This window comes from Vidua macroura, chromosome 17, assembly GCF_024509145.1.
Source record: "Vidua macroura isolate BioBank_ID:100142 chromosome 17, ASM2450914v1, whole genome shotgun sequence".
NCBI lineage: Eukaryota > Metazoa > Chordata > Aves > Passeriformes > Viduidae > Vidua > Vidua macroura.
In genome coordinates this window covers 3,636,851-3,650,707 of record NC_071587.1, presented here as the reverse complement: position 1 = coordinate 3,650,707, position 13,857 = coordinate 3,636,851, and the positions used below count along the sequence as shown (strand labels likewise).

The window sequence follows — 13,857 nt, the reverse complement described above, 5'->3', positions numbered from 1 at the left end:
TTCCCTTTCCTCCTGTCCCTGTTCCCTGGAGCACAGCCTGACCCCCCTGGCTGTCCCCTCCTGTCAGGAGCTGTGCAGAGCCACAAGGTCCCCCCTGAGCCTCCTTTTCTCCAGGCTGAGCCCCTTCCCAGCTCCCTCAGCCTCTCCTGGGGCTCCAGACCCTTCCCTGGACACTCTCCAACCCCTCCAGGTCTTTGTCACCAGGCCCCAGGATTCGAGGTGGGGTCTCACCAGTGCCCAGCACAGGGGACAATCCCTGCCCTGGTCCTGCTGGATTTTTCAGAGATTTCAAGATCCTTGGTGTTCATTCTCAACAGAACTCTCCACAGGCAGCAGCCTCTGGCAGGTGTGAGGTGAAGCACTCGTGGCTGGGTGGGATGAGCCCAAGGAGGAGAAAAGCAAAGCCCATGAGCTGCTGGCAGCCCAGCAGCACGGGAGGATCCCCTCCAGCAGGGCTTCCCTCCTTGCACCAGCAGCTTGGCATGAACCACCTTCTCTCTTCCCTCCATCCAAGAAACGTGTGAAAGTCAAACTCAAGACCAAAGACTAAGAAAAATCTGCTAAAACATTTTTAACCACTGATATCTTTTACCTTTTTACTTCTCCTAACAGATTTGTCACAGTGGAAAATCTAGAGGTTTCCTAAATAACTCCAGTCACCCTGACAGCCTCAACAGGAACAGATCTGCAGATTTACTGGGCACATACTATGAGCACAGACAAACACCTGCTGCTGTGCCACTATAAATTCCTAGAACATCATTTAACATGGATGGGCCTTGCAGGAACACAGCAGGAATGAACAGCCACTAAATGCCTTGCAAAAGGAGAGAGCAAGAGTAAGGAAAATGGATTGGAAGCCTAGGGGCATAAAGAAAAAGGAAAGTTTTGAAAAAGCTCATTATAATTTGTTCTCTTTAACTCTACAGTAATACCAACGCTGAGAACAATAGCAAAAAAATAGGACTGAAGCTAATTTTCAGAAGACATTAATTCCCTCAAGCTGACTGATAAATAACAGTGTTTTCTCTCCTCCTTTTTTTTTCTTTAATGGGATTCAAATGATTCCATTTAATTGCAACAGCACTGGTTTCCCCACCCAGCTTTCTACTATTTCAGTGAAGCACAGGATGACCTTAATTGTGTACATGATGCTGATTTTGGTTCAAACACAAAGTACAAGTGCACCATGTAGCAAATACAAATGTTAACAAACCCATAAAGGCTCAAATCCCAATTCATTGCAGTCCAACTGCTTCCTTGCATGTCTAAACCACAATAAAATTCCTGGCAGCCCTTTATGATCACCTCACAGAGGAGCTGCCTGCACAGCTCTATGGACATGTACTCCCAATAAAATACAGGTTAAGTTTCCAGGCTCCCATTTTGTCCTGAATTCTCATAAAAGAAAAATTTCCAGTGCTATCTAGTTCTGAACAATTAACTAAGTCACCATCCTGACACAGAGCCTGAGAAGTGACAGCTTTGCCTTCCTGCATGAATTAGGTGCCAGTGGAATTTAACTCTGTGACAGCAAAAAGCAAATCTATTAATTCCAACACACTTCCCTTAAATTTCCATGGCTTGTCATCAACTTCTCACAGCATAAACTGTTTAGACTAGAAAAGCACTTTACTCTGCCCAAATCCCCAAAATTCTGTTCATATCCCTGCCTTATCAATTCTGGGGTGATATAAAAAAAGATGAGGGTGTTGCAGAGTTGCACACAGAGCAGCAAACCCCACCCTGTGCATTCATGCACCCAAAAAGAGAAGCCCACAAATTCCTGACCACTCAGGTGATGGGCTTCCCTGCCACAAAGGCACACTAAGAAAAGACAAATATTAACATCAATAAATAATCAAGCTTTCCCAAGGGTATTAGTGGCAGTAGTAGAAGGTTATCCACAAAACCTTGTGCCAATCCTCTTGCAGGTTTGACTGAAAAAAATCACCTGACCACACACTTCTGCCAGGGGACCTTTAGTTGTTTATGCAAAAGATGGATGGCCCTGACTGGAGGGGCAGCTACTCAATATTTTGTTTTATTCTAGCTCCGTGGGCCCATGCATTATTTACTGCACACTATGCAAACTGAGCTCCACAGAGAGAATTATTAATTTCCTCTCAGGTTTCTGAACAGCTATAGAATTTCTGGGCCTTCACCAGCATTCAGACAGACTCACCACCCCACCTCAGAGCCCTGTGTTCAACCCTGTCCTTTCAGGCACTCACAGATGAAGGATTAAGCCACGTTAATATAATGTGATGTTCCCCATTTGCAGCTCAGGGATTTTTAGGGTGCTCAGGGTCCTGCATGGACCCCTCACACAGCAGCACTGAGTGCAGGTGGGATGTGACATCTAAAGCCCTTTTTGGGGCCCCACCTCAGCCCCCCCAGGACTGATGCTCCCCTGTCACAGCTCTCCAAAACTCACCCACGAGCACTCAGGAATTCTGATACAGAAATAAGGCATCACATGCTTAACACTCCTCCTCTCTCTGACTGGTACATTATGTGCTTCTTTAGCACCTACAAATCATATCTTGCACTTCTAATTGGGGTTTTGTTGTTTTGTTTGGGCTGGTTTTCTGTTTGCTTGGGGGTTTTAGCTGAGATTTTTTGTGGGGTTTGTTTGTTTGTGGTCTGCTCTGTTGGTTGGGCTTTTTAATCCCCCACACTCACTATCTGCCCCCAGATTAGATAAGGTCTAAATGCAGATTTAGGGGTGAGGGAGGTTTGGGGGGGCAGATGATATCATCTTGCCTTCACCATGATGCTGTTGATATTTAACAGATAATCAGATTAATTAAGAAACAGCAGAGAAGCATTAGTATGTGTTATCACTTATACTAAATACAGCATCATCACACTTTTTTTTTCCCCTCACTCTACCTCCCCTTCTGTTCCCTCTTCAACAGCATTATAATAAAGTCAGAAGTTTTAAAGGAAAAAAAGCCTGCAGTGGATTATTCAGTTTTTTGTCCTGTCTAAATTAAAGTGACTCAGACAACAGAGTTTCCACCATTTCCTCTGGGACACAATTCCACAGCCTCATGGATCTACAGTAAGATTTTCATAATGCCCAAAATAATTATTTGCTTGTTTTTATCTCATTCTGTTCCTTCCATTGTACATTAAATATTTCTCCCTTATTCCCTTTCCTTCCCTCTGAGGTACTCTCCCCTTCACAGCTCCGTTCTCAGTTAGAGATCCAGAAATTAAATGGATTTAGATACTGTAAATCTTTGTTCAAAAGAGGAGAAATTGCTGTCACTTGTGTGTACTCTCAATATGTTAATTTGTCACTCCTGGAAATACAAGGATGCTCAGGGGGGAATATTCCAGGCAGAAAAAGCATCCTGACATATACTTTTTAAAATACAAACACAGCAGGTGGCATATTCTGCCCTTAGTGCACTTGCTGCTTTTCAAAGCCACATTCAGTTTGATGCAAATATGCCATCAATTGCCAGTCAGTCCTCTCAAAAATCTCAGCATTAATCACCTCCAGACTTCTTTCCTCCATTCAAAAATCACTTTGTATACACCTTCACTCTGGATTTACATTGCAATACTACTCAGGATTTCTGTTAAAATTTCTGCTTGTGACGCTCAACTCCGACATTTTTTTAAGAACTGAAAATTTGCAAGTTTACCATCACTAAGCAAAAACTTATAAAGGAACTACTTCTAAATGTTCTCAACTGTAATGAAAATTGCATCTGAAGTCTGAATGTGATGAGTGATCCTTCTGCCATCCCCTAGGAGGAAGAACTCCGTGGGTAATCCAAAGTGGATAATCCAAACACTCTCCTGTATTTTCTCCAGCAATTCTAGCATGAATTACACTTGGCAAGCAGGATGATAAAAGTTTGGGGTTTATGTATTGTTAATGCTGCTGCTGTTTCATGTTTTAAACACCTGCAAGTCACCCTGAAGTCAGCGACCACTGGGAGTTACACTAAAGGACACAAGGAAAATTTAATATTTCTTTCACTGAAACGCTCATTTATTGAGCAGTCTGATAGCAGCAGCTGCTCATCAGCATGGAAGCAAAACCTTTAAAAAACCCAAACAAAAAAAAAAAACCCACACCATCAAAAAAACTCACACCAAAAAAATCACACCAAAACCCAGGAATGACTCAAGATAGACAACTGCCAAGTGACCTTCAGAAACCAGCAAGTAACATTCCAAAAGATTACTTCCCAGCCATTATCAGAGATGGTTTTGTATTATTACTAGAAAATCAAAGTGCAAGGGTAAAGCAGATGTCCAGTGCAGCTGTACTCCTTATGATAATTATTTTTTCTACAAGAAATATGCACAGAAATCTTAACAAACATATTATAGAACATGAAAATCTTTGGCACATGGAAAAGCTTTATTATAAAAGATGCAAAGATGAGTGTTTACATTAAAAGGGTTATTTTTGCTTGGTAGGTTCATTTAAGGACAATTAATTATACTTTCTTATTTTTGCAGGCTCTGGCCTTGGCAGTCTCCAGGGTTATCCCTGTGCCAACAGAGACACTGTGTTTATTTCCAAGCTTTCCACTTCTCTGATCATTCCTACCACGTGCTGATAGCTGTTAGTACATACACCATCTCCCATGTTTTAATCATAAAAATATTTACTGTTTGTGTAGGAAACCCTATCGCCAACAAAAAATTTATTCAGGAAGCTGGGGAAATGTTTTGACCAATATTTGCATAGCAAAAATCCCTTTTAAAACAAGATTTTTTTTTTCTTTAACTATTATTTTTTACTAGATCACATGGATTCATCCTCCCTGATGGAATTTTTGAAACTCAAGAACTGCAGGGAAGCACCTGGTTTAGAGCAGATTTTTTTTCAGCGAAATAATTATTCAGATCATATTTAGGGGAAACTCCATGTGGGTCTAGATTTAATTTACACAAATAAATAAATTCCCACTCCCCAAAATGAAATAGTGGGTGCAATGCAGCATCCCTGGCAAGTACCAAATGCACGTGTTTGTGCACAGGAGTGCCCTGGAATCAGGGGGATGCTGGCAGCCTCCCAGCCTCGCTCTCTGTACCTGCCTTGCCAGGCAGGAGAGCAGCAGCGGCCCCAGGGCACCTTCCAGAGAGGGAATGAGTCAGTGCTGGCACAGCCAGACCAGGGAGCTGGGAGCCACCCATCTGAAAGTCAAATCCATCAGCTGATTGCTCCCTGTGCAGCCAGAGCCAGCAGTGCAACACAAAAATTCTGCCTCAAGTGAAAGGCTCAAAACCAGATCTCTGAGGGGAAGGAGCAAAGATGAGCGACTGGTTTTAGGTGGGTGATGGCTCCTGGATGTTTAATTAGGGTTGGCTGCTGCACAAATTGAGGCACAGCTGGGCTGTCTGGCACAGGCTCTGACCCAGGCCCAGCGATGCCCTGAGGTACCCAAAATATCCTGATCAGCCACTGTAATGGTGTTCTGCAGAGTGTAAATATAACAGGCTTTTCCTCTCACATGCTTATTCCTTCCCATTACTGAAATAAACAGTGTGCAACTGTCGTGTGAACACACGAGCAGAGCTATGAAATACCAGCTGAGCTGGAGGAACAACAGGGAGAGCTGCTGCTGGCATGGTTAAGGCTCTTAAAACATTAGCAACTGGCAAATATAACAGATAAATATACACTTTTCTAAACAAACATAGGATGGGCTGCAGGTAAAATCAAAATATTCACATCAGTTTGGTTTGTGAAGGGAGATGCTCAATCACTGAAATTAAAGACAAGAACTAGGTGCTGTATCCCACGTTTCAGGCTACGGAGCAAAATTTGCAGCCATGAACTATCTCACAATGACTCTGGTGGACATTTAGCTTAAAGAAAGGGAGATTCTACCAGTGCCAGTCACCCTCCCAGCCTGAGAGCATCCTGCAGCCCACTTCAGAGTTTTATTCTATGTGTGCTTCCTCACTGTTTCTGTTCTGGCCAAGTCCCCTTTCCTGTTTCTCTTCATACCTGCTCTCTTCCTCCTGCTGTAAGTTTACCATATTCTCCTTCCCATCACACTCTCCTTCACTAACCCTCACAAAAACTCCTTCACTAACGCCACCAAACACCAGGATCCTGCCAGCTGCCACCCTTCTTGCTTGACTGTGGCACTGCTCACATCTCTGCTGCTGTTTCTGTTTCTCCCTTATACAACTGCGTAGAAAGTGTTCTTCAGGGTGTCAAAAAAACCCAGTAATTTGTGCCTCTAAAGCATTTAGCAGTTGGCTCTTCAAGTATTCCAAAGTTACTACACAACAAAGCCATCCCTTCAGGTTTAATAAACAATTAAGAGGGGAAAGGGAGCTTCTATTAAAGAGGCTCATTAGGAGAGGAGTTGGTACCATTGCAAAAATGGCAATTGCCTCTCGACTCGGGAGGAGAAGGTAACAATGAGAAGCGCTTCTGCTCAGCCACTTGAAAAACACACCCAAGCTAAAGACCAGTGAAAGCACAGAACAGGCTTTCTAGAGATTTACCTCTTTTAAACAGGTGGATGTGAATGGAAAACGCCAGAAATAGCTCATTATTGTTTCTCTTGGTGCTTTTCTTAAGAACTAAGAACAAATCAGTAAAAATTTTTGGTATCAGCCAAAAGCAGTGGCAGAGTTCCACAGACAGCCTCTTGCCTTAGCTAGTTGGGGCTTTTTAAATCTACCTCTCAGCCACACACCTCTGCAGAAACATCAAAACACAAAATATTTCCCTGAGAAATGACTGACTGTGGTAGAAATACAGTGCACTTCAGACTTTCAGCAACAACTGTTCCCATTAGAGCACTGAATTCCCACCTAGGAATGCAGAATGAGATTTGGGCTGCCTGCACCTAAGTGGGTACACGTTGACAGCAAATCCCTTTTCTGGAGAAATGAACCATCAAGCTCAGCAGCTTCCCCTCTTGCTGACAGAAGTGCTCTTCTGCTTATCCAGCAAATGCTGCCGCACTTCCACTAAACATTTCTAAAGGAAGAAAGGCCCATTATAGAGCAGATTGCTTTAATTCCCTTCTTCCTCCCCTGCTTTGTGCCCTACTTCTACTAGTTGGTCACAATCAGACAGGCTTTTCACTCCTACAAATCATCGTTATCTTCTCAAATAAACAAAACCACGTGGCACCATTACCACCCCCTTCTCCACACTTAGCCAATAAAAAAAAATATCCTGAAAGCTCACTTCACAAAGTTGGTTTATTTGCCTATTTAGGATTTCTTTTCTCCCCACTGCTACTGAGGGCTGACTTTTGAGTCAGTACTAAGGGGAGGAAGATTCACATATGTTCAGATTAAGGTAGCAGCAACAAATTCAGCAGTGCTGGAGTCAGAAGCACAATATTCCAATAATATCCTCAGCACAGCCTGAAGCCCTACTTCTGCTCACACAGGTAATGATACTTTTTTCAAATTTAAAGAGGGAAGGATTGATTCTCAAAAAAAAAAGGGATAAACTCTGGCTGAAGTGGCAATACTCTTGATTTTGTTGTTCTTCACAGCATTGCAGAGGAGAAGAGTGGAGCAGCCCTCCTTCACTCTACAGCTGAATTCACAGCCAGGAGCTGCTTCCCAGTGATTCAACACAGTCACTACCAGGAACGAAGCTGAGATTGACAAGGATATATGTGGAAAAAAAGTGATAAACTCTGTTTCCTCTGTAAAGCCAGATCTGAAGCCGTTTCAGCTAAGAAAACACGAGATATGGGACACTTTGAGCACTTCCAGCACAAAGGCAGCAGCATGGCTGAACAAAGAGCTTTGCATAACCGGAGGTTGCTCAGGCTGCAGCACTGATCTGTGCCCACACAACATCATCAGCTGTCAAACCCCACAGCCTTCCTGAGAGATGAACTCAAAAATATCAAGGAACAAGAGCCAGGTCCCATCCTCCCAAAATTCATAAGCAGCTCAATCATTTTTCAACTACATGAGCAACACCACTTCAAACAGCAGCAGAATTCACCAAGTCGGTTTGAATTCCCAAGGCTGCAGTCCCAGGGGGATCCAGCTGGAGGAAAGAAATCAAGCAACTGGCCTTGGATTGATTTACAAGCACTACTTAAAAGAAAACAAGAAAACCAGAGGAGAGCAAGCACTAAGTAGGTTCTTTCTTCCTGGGGTTTCTTGTCCTGTTTTACCAGGACTTCCCAGAATTACATCATCTTTAACTGGGGCATCAAACAACACCGTAACAGCCTTCTTTCTCCAGAGGTCCTTGTTTTCTTTAGCTGAAATTTCTTTCTTATCAGCATTTTCCTCTGGAACATGCAATGTCCTGTCATGCAGTTTACAAAGCATTTGACATCTCTGAACTGCAGTGATAGATGGGATGTATTTATTGGCTATTAAAAAACAAGCAGGACTGATTAAATGATGCATAGTCTGATTAAGACACAGTAATTGTCTCCTTTACCATAAAGATGTATGATCTTTAGTGCTCACAATAATGAACTATTTTTTTGTTATGTAATGACAAATGCACAGAAAGATAGGACCAGGCTGCAAGAAGTCCTCACTGATGCCATCAGCAACATCCACCACCACTGTGTGCCTGCTCTTTTTCTCTGGCTTTGCCTGGAATGGCATTCAAAAGTCAGGGACAGCACCAGGCCAGGAAGGTGGCAGGGTAAGAGGTAGGTAAGGATGTCTCAAAAAAAAAGCAGAGACCATCTAAATGAAGGTTCATGCAAGTAGTACCATCCAGCACAAACAGGAGAGAGCACCAGCTAAAGAAAAGAAATAAGAAAACTAGGAACTGTGAGTGGTATAAAAAAAGTCACTCCAGGCCAAATACATTGGCTTAAATGAGCCAAGTAATGCTGCTCCATAAAACGTTCCAGAAGTACCAGAAGAGCCATATACCATCTTCTTCTCAAGAATATGAACACAGAGCCAAGGAATGGCAACCCACGAGCCCTTCCTCAGGGGAGTGGAGCCCTCTGCTACTGAGGCAATGGGAGACACAGAAGGTTTCCTGCTTCACAGATGGAGACCTGGACTACAACTTGTTCACAGCAGCAGGTGACCCCTGCATGCTGCTGCTACTTCAAATACACGTAAGGAAAGTCTCATCTATGCATGTTCCTATGAGCATATTTTGGAAGCTCAGTTACATATTTAATCTGTGCCTTACAAGACACCGAGGAAACAGACTGCAGCAGTTTCCATAAAAAATTAAGGAATGTCTCTCTAGAAAGACAGAGGGCTTTATATAGCAATGCACACACTCATGCTGCTGCTCGTCACCCAAACACCGTCAGGGTTTGTGGGGATGTCAACCAGGCTGCAGGATTTCTGTGGGAAAGCAGAAGTATTACCACTCTCATCAGTGAGCAAACCCATGCATACAATCAGATTTTGGTAGGTGGATTTCAGACAACATCTGCTATTTTTATTCTTTTTCTTAATTAGGGCCACGGTAAATCAGTCTCAAATTTGCCCATTGCCAAAATATTTAAGTTCTAATGCACACCTCTCCGTTGTACATTCACTGCTTCCCATTCAAGCGAAGAACAATACCTGCCAATACACATTCGTGCACCTCACTTATAAAATCACAATGAAAATTACCAGAGGCATAAAACAACTATTATGATAAATAATGAGCTTTAAAAAACCCGCACCACACACACACAGAGAATCAGAGACACTGATCCTTCTGTGCTGAATGTTATTCAAGAGGATTGTCAGAGCAATGCTGAACAGATCAATTTATTTCTCTTTCTTCTCTCCACTTAACTGGATTTCATGTACAAAAGTAATTGTTCCTATAAGAAACAACCCTTGTCCATGGCTTTTGAGGTTCAAAGCCTCAGACCTACATCTTTACTACTATTCGGGTTTCCATGGCAACAGATAATGGTGCCTTCTGAAAAAAATATATACTTTAATATTCTACAGTAAGTGCCCCAAATCATTCCCACAATATTAATGAAAACTAGAGCACGTGGGCCTGCACGCAGAGCGTAACAGACTTTAAAAGTACAATTAAACAAGAGAAGCAGAGCTCAGGGACTTGCAGGAGGGTGGATGGTTAAAAAGGGCTCTGCATTTGTAAAAGAGAAGGATTATTCCTCAGAGATTCACAAACGCCTTTATACACACAGTGCCCTTTCGTTGCCGCTGTCGAAAGAGGCAGTTTCACAACACCACCTTCTTAGGATTAATTGTTTATGTATTAGAAAACAAATCGAGCCAGGCGGGAATAAAAATAAAGTGGAATTGTGGTACTAACAGCTCCCCAGAGGGAGAGAAAAGTGATTATTGAGTTAAATGGCTGCATTGTTAACAACTGCCACACAGAGCAGCTCGCTCAGAAAGGCCCGTTTTTCATCGCCAATTTACTGACAGCAAAACCTGAGCAAATTAACTCCTACTAAATTAAGGCTTCCCCCAAAAATTTCCTTGCAGTTTGCTCTCTTTTCATCTTCCCTCCTCGCTGGACCAGCCCCGTGTAATGAACTCTCAGCTGCCGCAACTTTGCGATGTGGCAGCAGCCTTTGGGAGCGTTCCAGCTCTGCCAGAAAAACAAGGAGCAGGACAGGGGGAAATTAAATTAAGCACTGCCATCAGAAGAAAAACAAGTGTTAAATAACCTGATGTTCAGGTCAACAGCCCCCATGTAAACCCTCTACCTTACTTCCCCCCCCGCCCCCCGGATGCTTTTTCACAGCTGCAAATGACTTTAATATCTCTATTTATCCCCCTGTTGTGCTAAAAATCCTCACAAAACAGACAATAGCAAAGTGTGCGGCAACTGCAGGAATACCCCACATGTTCTGGTGGGAGAAAAACCGCACACGGACTTTCAGGAGAAGAACTTCCCAGTAAGTAATGCTCGTCCAGTTCCAAAATCCTGAAAGAACAGGGTACCGCTATCATTACCTGGTGCTACTTCTGTGTCGGGCACGGAAAAGTAAAGCATTTAAATTAGCAGCTGACCCTAGAGCTGATAGAAAGTTTAGAACCTCGAAAAGCATATGCTGAGTTACAAATAAATGCAGAGACTGCAGGGAAGGGGAAATAATTGCTGGGGAGAAGAGTTATAAATAGAGTGATTGAGAAATTACATGAAGAAATGAGTGGTAGCCAGCTCCCTCAGGATGAAACGACGTATTCCAGGGAGAAACCATGAGCATTCTGCTGTCTCTTTGTAGTATTCCTAATTTTACTTTGGGGATAATACAAAGCAGCAGCAGTTGTGCAAATCGGGTAGGAACTGACTACATTTCCTCTTGACTTGTGCCTTTCCTATTTCCTAGTCCAGCGATCACTTAAGAAAATAAGTTTACTTTAAAAAAAAAAACCAGCCAACAACGTGCACAGTGATTTTTCGGGATGTTTAACAAAAGACTGCTGTATAAACGCAGTAGTCTTTAAAAAATAATCGGAGACGGGAGGTATTTGCATCCTAAAAGTTATGGAGAGAGCACCACCTGATGGAAGATGCAGAAAGACACCGATGGCATTAACTGGGGCCACTCCAAACTTCACGGAATTTTCAGGGACAAAGTGCCCCTGCAAAATTTTGCTTTTTGCCATTCAAAAAAAAAAAAAAAATCAGCTACAAGGACACAGTCCAGGCCGATACACTTTGCAGCAGATCTTTATTTTAAGCGTAGAAAAATGTATTGTAATTTCAGTACTACAAGCAGTTCAGAAAGCAGTTATTAAAATTTGGATGATAGACACATACTTAAATAGGAGGGAGAAGGGGATACTAATGTTTAAAAAACCCCTCACAGTTACTATTTCCACTGAACTGATAATTAAAATATTTCATGGCTTTCCTAAAAATAATTGAAATAGGTTAAATTTTCACGCGTTTAGCTCATATTACATTATCTCCCTCAAATACAAAGTGTCTTCTGCCCCCTTAAAACTTCACTATTTTCACAGAACACTCTTCTTTCCAAGCATCTGGCTAAATGATTCATCAAAAGCCCAGGATCTAATCACAATTGATATGACAAGTGTCAAGAACACAAAAACAGTTGGAAGGGAGAGAAAAGAAGGGGGGGGGGAAATAAATAGCTCCACATATTGCTTACTCAAGGAAGCAGTTATTTAACTAGGTTAGATTTCCCAGCCTCTCTAATAAATCTGAGCTCTGTGCAGTTGCCTAGCAATGTAAACACGATCCCGGTGGTGCCAAAGGCAGCCGGGGTGATGACAGCACCTCCTCGGGCGAGGGTCTGCCCGGCCCTGCCCAGCCAGCCCCGTCCCTGCGCCCAGCCTGCGCCCAAGGGCTCGGGGCAAGGTGGGCACGGCGCTCAGCATCTCCGACACGCCGCTGCTGCTGCTTTAAAACAGCGAGACAGAGTCATCCGAGCTGCTTCGAGTCACAAAAACCTTCTTGTGTTTGAGATGAACTCAACTTAGTTTCGTGCCTCCAGCACGCCTAAGTCGCAGGCAATGAGATACATCCCTATGTTAAGCGACATAGCACAGGGAAATGTTACTCGTCCTAAATATACAGGTAGTTTTAAAACACTTTTTTTTTTTTTTCCTGAGTCAAGAGAGAAGAAAGCTGTAACTGCTTATCTTTTAGCATAAGCACAAACTGCAATAAGAAAATTAACGTATTGTAAGACCCAGGAGAAAAACAAGACCCATGTAGCTTTGGATTACCAACAGAATAGCACAGGAGGAGAAAGCCAGCTCTATAAGCACCTGTCATCTTCAAGTAATTCAAAGTATGCCTAAAGGAACTCGTAGGAGTGGGAAAATAGCCGGCTACTATTACGGTACACATGCCAGGGAGCAAATTACTCCTAAACATCAGCGACAGAGAAAGTGACAATTGGGAAGGAGCCGATCCGAGCGCCTGAGCCCCCCGAGAAAGTTCCTGGAGCTGTGACATGCAAGTGGTGAAACAGCTGCCACTAAACTTCCCAGAGCAAGCCCAGACCCCTTCCCCTGACCGGAGGGGAAAGGCAGCGGCTCCGCCCGCGCTGCACATCCCGCAGGAGCCAACTCCTGCCTTGGGCTCGCAAACGCTCTTTACCACCAAAAAACGCCTCGCGTATCGCGAATCCCAGAATAAAGGCGATGCTGTCACCTCTTGCCACACGCAACTTTGGCAGGAGCGAGCCTCCCCGGCCCCCAACCCCGGCGCTGTCCCCGTCCCGGCGGGACCCCGCGGAGCCCCGCACGGCCGGGCAGAGCCCCTCGCATCCCATCCCCGGCGCCTTCGCGACCGGCGGCTACCGAGGCTGCTCGCTGCCGCTGGCCAGCGCCTTCCGAGGCGCCTCCATCCCCTGCCGCTCCCCGGATGGCACCGGGAGCTCCCTGCGAGGCCGCGGGGCTGGAGGCACGGACGAGGCGAAGAGTTCGGGCTGCCGGGAGAGCCGCCCGCGGCCGGGGTACCCGGGGGATGCAAGAGCGGGGCACCGGCCGGGCGGGCATCACTCACCTGGGAAGACCTGTCCGTCCGCCCTGGGCAAGAGCTGCAGGAAAAAGACGATCGCGGCGACGCCGGTCATCCTTCCCCGGAGTTCACCTGCCCTCCCCGCTGCCGCGGAGCCGCTGTCTCCCCGCCGGTATCCCCCGCATTGGTGGCTCTGCGCGGCGGCGGCCCCGGCAGCCGGAGCCGCGGTGCTGCTCGGCGGAGCCGCCGGAGTGGCGGCGGGCGGGGAGCGCAGCGGGGCGGGCGGGGGGCGGGCGGGAGGTGCCCCCCGAGCCCGGCGCCGGCCGCGCCCGCGCAGAGCCGGCCCCGCTGCCCCGCCGCGGCGGGGGCACCCCCGGCCCCCTCCCCCGGGGGAGCGGCTGCCTCCGCGGCCGGCGGCGAGGGCAGGTTTCGGGGCGCTCGGTGCCTATTCAAGCCCGGCTGCGCGCACGCACAGCGCCCCG

General features: G+C 45.3%; 1 protein-coding gene across 1 annotated transcript in view; it reads right to left on the bottom strand.

The window, feature by feature from the left end:
- The window catches only part of PTPRT (protein tyrosine phosphatase receptor type T), a 435,197-nt gene extending 421,668 nt beyond the window's left edge, over positions 1-13,529 (bottom strand). Inside the window, exon 1 of the mRNA XM_053992839.1 lies at positions 13,421-13,529. Coding sequence (XP_053848814.1) covers positions 13,421-13,490 — 70 coding nt within the window. The 5' untranslated portion in view covers positions 13,491-13,529. The remainder of the gene's footprint in view (positions 1-13,420) is intronic.
- Between the last annotated feature and the right edge of the window lie 328 nt (positions 13,530-13,857).